Source organism: Apaloderma vittatum, unplaced genomic scaffold (genome assembly GCF_000703405.1).
Source record: "Apaloderma vittatum isolate BGI_N311 unplaced genomic scaffold, ASM70340v1 scaffold12567, whole genome shotgun sequence".
Classification (NCBI taxonomy): domain Eukaryota; kingdom Metazoa; phylum Chordata; class Aves; order Trogoniformes; family Trogonidae; genus Apaloderma; species Apaloderma vittatum.
The window spans coordinates 13571-19375 of NW_009727861.1; the positions used below are offsets into that span (position 1 = coordinate 13571).

Here is a 5805-nt window from a genome sequence, read left to right on the forward strand (position 1 = left end):
TACGTAGAATTTTTATAAAGCCAGGCTCACCTGTAAATAAAGCGCCTGCCACAGAAAATCCCAGTTGGATGGGTTTTTACATCTCTGATGACGATGGTCCAATTTTATCTCTGTGTAACTTCATGCACCTCAAGAGCCTGGTCCGGAGACTTGCAGGCTATGAAGCAAATAAAAATGCCAGTCTGATAACTTTTTGAAGCATTAGACGTGCAAAGTTGACATTAAGCTGCTTTCCTCAGCAAAGGTTCTTACTACATTGTATTGGGGAGTTATTTAGCAAAGCCTCTTTCAGAGATGTTATTTTTTTATATACCAATCTCACAAAAACCTTACCTTTGCTACAGGAACTGACTGCTTTGAAAGCTGTCTTAAGTGTTGCGACCTGCCAGAAACACAGCATTACACTTTTCTTTTCTTTTTTTAACAAACTAAAACCCAAGCTGAAAGAAAGGAAAACTACTTCACCATCCACGCAGGAAGAACTGTACCCACAGAGTATTTTGGAAAACGACGAAAAAGTTAACGTCCAATGTTGATCAAATCCCAGGAATTGCCAACTTTAAACTCAAACCGCTATTACCAACTTAATATATTTAATGATAACAATATATTTAATGATTTATATTACACAAGCTTTTACAAGAACAAACCTGTGTTGGTTTTAGCCTGTTTTAAGAGAAATGAATGTGTAACGCTTCCAAGAATGAAACAGTAGCAGAAACAGCTCTGTGGATCAAACTTTCGCCTGTTTAATCGTTAAAGAGTATCTGCAAGTTTATTCCCTGCAGATTCCCACGCTTCTGCATTAATCAGTGCCTTCCCGGCAGCTGAGTAAAGCTCAGCTTCCCCCTCTCTAAACCTACAGTTCCCAGAGCCCATTGCAACACACCCTCTCCACGTTAAGCAATCCTCAGACACAATGTTTTTTTCACTAAGACATAAGACAGATTCTTCAAAAGAAATTCCTTCCCCTACCCCTCATCTCACCAGCCCAATTCCTATTTTTATGGTATATAGTCGAAGCAGGGAACTAGTTTCTAATTCTACCAGTACATCCCTGCAATAAAAACACTGGCGGAGCAAAAAAGTAATAAATCAAAGAGGGAAAACAACTTAGAAAAATACTTTCCATGCTGGAATACATTTTAACGACATCGATGATTCCTGTAGGGAATGAGACCAGCACAAACTACCCTTTGATAATTGGGAAAGGAACAAAGACAGGGATGACAAATAAACTTGAACTGTAAAAGAGACAACCAAAAAGCCTGAACTGAGAACACGCCGAGTGCCAAAGAGAGCTGGGAGATACAGCGTGTGTTACTCAGCTTTTTGCGCCCGACAACTAAATGAAGCAATTCGATTTCAGAAAGTAGCCAATTATTTTAGGGCCGAAACAAAAGCTGGAGAAAATACAGCTGCCTGGGGGAGGGTGGGGGGAGGGATGGAGAAAAAGGAAAAGAAAGCATTGCATTTGCAATATTCATGACAACCAATTTGTAGACGAGGAAATTTAATTAAAAGTCTAGTAAATTTCTTTTATCTTGGTAATAAAAATGACGCGATTTTTTAAAAACACTGACAACAAAGCTTAATATGCAATACTTATAGCTTCAAAACTCACAGGAAAGGGCAAGTACTGAAAGGGACAGTGAAGAGACCCAGAAAAACAAACCTTCAAAATGAGAATTCTCCTGCAATGACACATTTTACTCTCGGGGTGTTTTGATGTGTTGTTTTCTCAAAGCTGTAAGGAAAAAAGACTCAAGATTGAGACCAAAAGAAAAAGTAATTCCTCAGGCAGATACTCTAGCAGAGCATCTGAGGGAATTTGATAAAACAGGTAATTAAGTTACTTGTCTTACGTATTTAAAGCTCTTAAGTACCTGCTAACACTTCAGTGCTGGTACACACTTCACACAACACCGAGGCATCTGTCAGTTTAACTTCTGAACACATTGTCTAAAAGCCTGAACAGGTTTAGAATAAGCTCTAAGCTGTGTTTTTAATTAATCATAAAACAAACACAACATCCTCACCACAGCATGACTAGCAGCGAAAACATCTGTAAGGCACACAAAGGGCTGTCTCCCATGCACACCCTGCCCCACGACTCAATTTTAGGCTCCTGAGGCCTGGCATATTTTTTTTATTATTATTTATTTCCTACTTCCCTGAGTGACAGCGCTCTAATGCTACTCCTGCGAAGAAAACTAGAGCCTTTTCAGCACTTCTGAGAAATTCAGTGACAGAGATTTTTGCTTTAATTCAATATTCTAAGGACACTGGTAACACGTCAGCATCACTCCTTGCTTTAAGTGTCCTTAACATCTACCTTCTCCCAGTTGGGGATCTCGTCATAGACAGCAATCTCATAATATAAAGAAAACTCCACACTTCTATTTTGTTTTTAAGAAAGTATTTTTAATGACGTGCACAGAATTATACAACATAAAACTTTAATTCAAGTTATAAAAATATGTATATTTGATTCCAAAATGCTTTGATTGCCAATTGGATCACAACACATTTCCTTACAAATTGTGCCCTTTTCCCTTACCCCTCCTCCCAATAAAAAGTTTTTGCTCCCTTTGTTCTATTTTGCTCCCTTTGATTTTGTTCTCACATAACCAACTTCCTAATCTCTAATAAAAACAGGTTTTAATTGGTCCTGAGGTATTGCAAGGATTGATGCAGTCTAGGTGACTGCTTTCATATGTGACAAAACATCCACTATGTGCAAATCCTTAAATCAACAGGAGTTTATCCTCTGAGGAAGAGTATTTCTTACAGCTGGTGAGCACTTCGCTACAAGTTATTCCTACTGAATCTTAAAATATCCTGGTTATATGCAATAGGCAGCATACCTCTTCTCATATTCCAGATAAATCTGTCTTCTGTGAGCCAGAAGACTTTTTACAAGGGGATAATTAAAACATGTTACTGGGCAGATTGAACTTGGAACTGTTAGAGGGCTGTTTCACCACAGACATAATCTTGCTAACTTCACTTCAGCTCCACTCTGCTCACAAAGACTGCTCAAAGGCAGCAAGGAAAAAAGGCTGAAGCAATCATTTTCTTTAAATACTGCAGAATGGAGGCTTTATCTACTGAAAAAAACCCCACCAACCTCCAAAACATTTGAGCTGGTCGCACAGCTGAAGGGCAGCCCTGTATCTCCTACTAGAAATCAGGAATCGACAAGTACTGGAGCAAGCACTTGGAGAACTGTACCTGCCCAAGAAGCAGAGTACTTTAAATAATGCAGAATGGAGGCTTTATCTACTGAAAAAACCCCACCAACTTCCAAAACATTTGAGCTGGTCGCACAGCTGAAGGGCAGCCCTGTATCTCCTACTAGAAATCAGGAATCGACAAGTACTGGAGCAAGCACTTGGAGAACTGTACCTGCCCAAGAAGCAGAGTAGAAATATCTGTACTGTTCCTTTACTCGGACACAAGCACTGACATTCAATATACTCTGATTAGAAAAAGACTTGTGAGGATCACTTCAGGAAAAACCTTAATGAAAGTTCATCTTACAGCAGTTTCCATCAACTACAGTCAAGGATTCAAGTGTCATCATCTGAACTAAAGGCACCAAAACCTTGAGAATTATCGATGTTAGGCTGTTTGTGCAGAGGAGTGGTGTATCATACGCTGACACCCAGTCTTCACAGTAATGGCTCCATGTAAAAAGAACTTGAAAGGAGCTAAAAGTCACAGAGGTACAGTAGCAAAAGAGAAGCCTCTTCAAGTATCTATTTGTGTAGTCAGAAGGATGTCTGCAGTAACAAACAATCCTACTCATTCAAGCACTAATGACTGCAGAAGACTTTTCCCCCTTGCACAGAGGGCAGTCTCCAGAGGCTTCCACAGCCCCACGTGTCTTGAAGCTTGTGCAGTTTTTCCACCCTTAGGTTAGGCGTGAAGCCCATTTTTTGAAGTGTGTTCCAAATTAAAGATGAAAACTGAATCTGGTCTTGTTCATAAATCCGTTTTCCTCTGCGAGTTGCTTACAACCACTTTCAAAAAATGTCAAGGAACAGGAATGCTGTGAACATCTGTGAGGCACAATTTCTTTGACAGTTTCAGAACATTTCCTTCAGCATGAGGAAGGCACGTGATACAAACTTTTGATTTCAGTTCATTTTCAACCCGGGCACATTTCTGCCATGAAAAGGCCACCACAATAGTTACCAGCCCTCTTGCACCGGAGTCTTGTCACTGCGACTGTAGCTCAGGTTACATTAGCTTCTACGGAGAGCAAATGTATTTCAAAAATTATGGAACATATTCACAGAATCACAGAATCTTAAAAAGAAAATCCACAGACAGCTAGGAGGTCTATTCCTTCCCCCTTTCATACTAGTTATAACAGACCACAGAATAAAAAGGAAAACTAAACTCCCTGTGAAATTTTAAATTATAATTGCCTCAGAAGTGTCTCTGGGTGTATTTCTAGAGAGGATACATATGAAAAGTACTGCACCACAGCAAATCTTGGTTTGGGTGGGTAGTAGAACAAAAGCGTGAGAATTTCTACAAAATAGCGTTTAGGTCTTCTAAAAAGTTAAAATCTCTTAATAGAAGCATCAAACTAAAAAAGCATTACCTGAAAGGCATTTTTTTAATATTAATCTTCATCTGACCATAAGTCAACCTAACAAGGCACATAAATTAATGGCAGAACAAGTAACAGAAGCAGCGATATTGATCTTAGATCAGAAAAGTAGAAGGCACTTTGATTTCCTTCATCCATATCTGCAGGACATGGAAGCGTTTTTCTATTTATTTCAGCCGTTTGCAGTGTTGAGCTTCCGTTCAACTAGGTCTGCCACCAAATTCATATTACAGCACCGAAGAGCATTTATTAAGTCAGTCACCTTTGCATCTTTTCCCTTCCATTTCTGCCACTCTCGAAGTGACTGAAACAACTGTTCACGCAAGTTCAGTGGATAAGCTGCCACTATCCTCTCAATTCCCGTTTCAGGAAACTGAAGTTCTCGTATCAGCCATCTCCAATCCCTCCCAACATTGTCACATATGACTTCAAAAGCTGCCCTCTGAAGACCTGAAATAGCAGAAATATATCAAGTTAGTGACAGATTTACTAAGAAATACGAGAGAACTTTTGACAGTTAGTACAGGTGGTTTGTGGGGGGGAGGTTTGTTGTTTTTGGTCTGCTACTACTCTCATTGCATCATACACTCGGAAAGCTACACCTCATTCCGAAAAGCTGCTGGATCTACTCGAAATCTCAAGTACATAGTACGATTTCCAAGTGACCATTCAATTAAAAAAGTTCGAAATTTCCACTTGAGAAAGCTGTCTGCAGCATATGCTGCCCTCACGGTAGGTTTCCAGGGTATAACATGGCGCCTTGCAGCTAGCAGGGGAAGCACCCTTAGCACTGGGCTCAGCTACAGCTGGCAACGGGGGGAACTGCGGGCAGCCGAGCTCTGTGGATGCTCTGAGCGTACCCACAGCAACAGGATGCGTGGATTGACTGGGGCTGCTTGGGGAGAGGAATTATAAAAATGATACACCTACGTTTTTCACGCTCATCTAGTTCATCCTCAGGATTAGTAACTTCTCTTTCCTCTTGGAACTGTTTGACCTGCGAGACCAAATCTTTTCTTTTAATGCTCTTCAGCAAATATTCAAGGAACGACAGCTCGTATTCTGTAAACAGCTGCTGCTCGACACAGATGTTGAAGAGCTCCAGTGCACTTCGGACAGACTCAAGCTTCCTTTTCCCAATCTTCCCCTGGCAGAGAAACTTCAGTTCAACGAGTTCGCCG

General features: G+C 40.4%; 1 protein-coding gene across 1 annotated transcript; it reads right to left on the bottom strand.

The window, feature by feature from the left end:
• Positions 1–4796: 4796 nt before the first annotated feature.
• FADD (Fas (TNFRSF6)-associated via death domain) lies at positions 4797–5801 on the bottom strand (the record flags this gene model as incomplete). Its single annotated transcript, XM_009873848.1, has 2 exons — positions 4797–5074; positions 5555–5801. Coding segments are annotated over 2 exons (525 nt in total), but the record flags the coding sequence as incomplete, so codon positions are not given.
• Between the last annotated feature and the right edge of the window lie 4 nt (positions 5802–5805).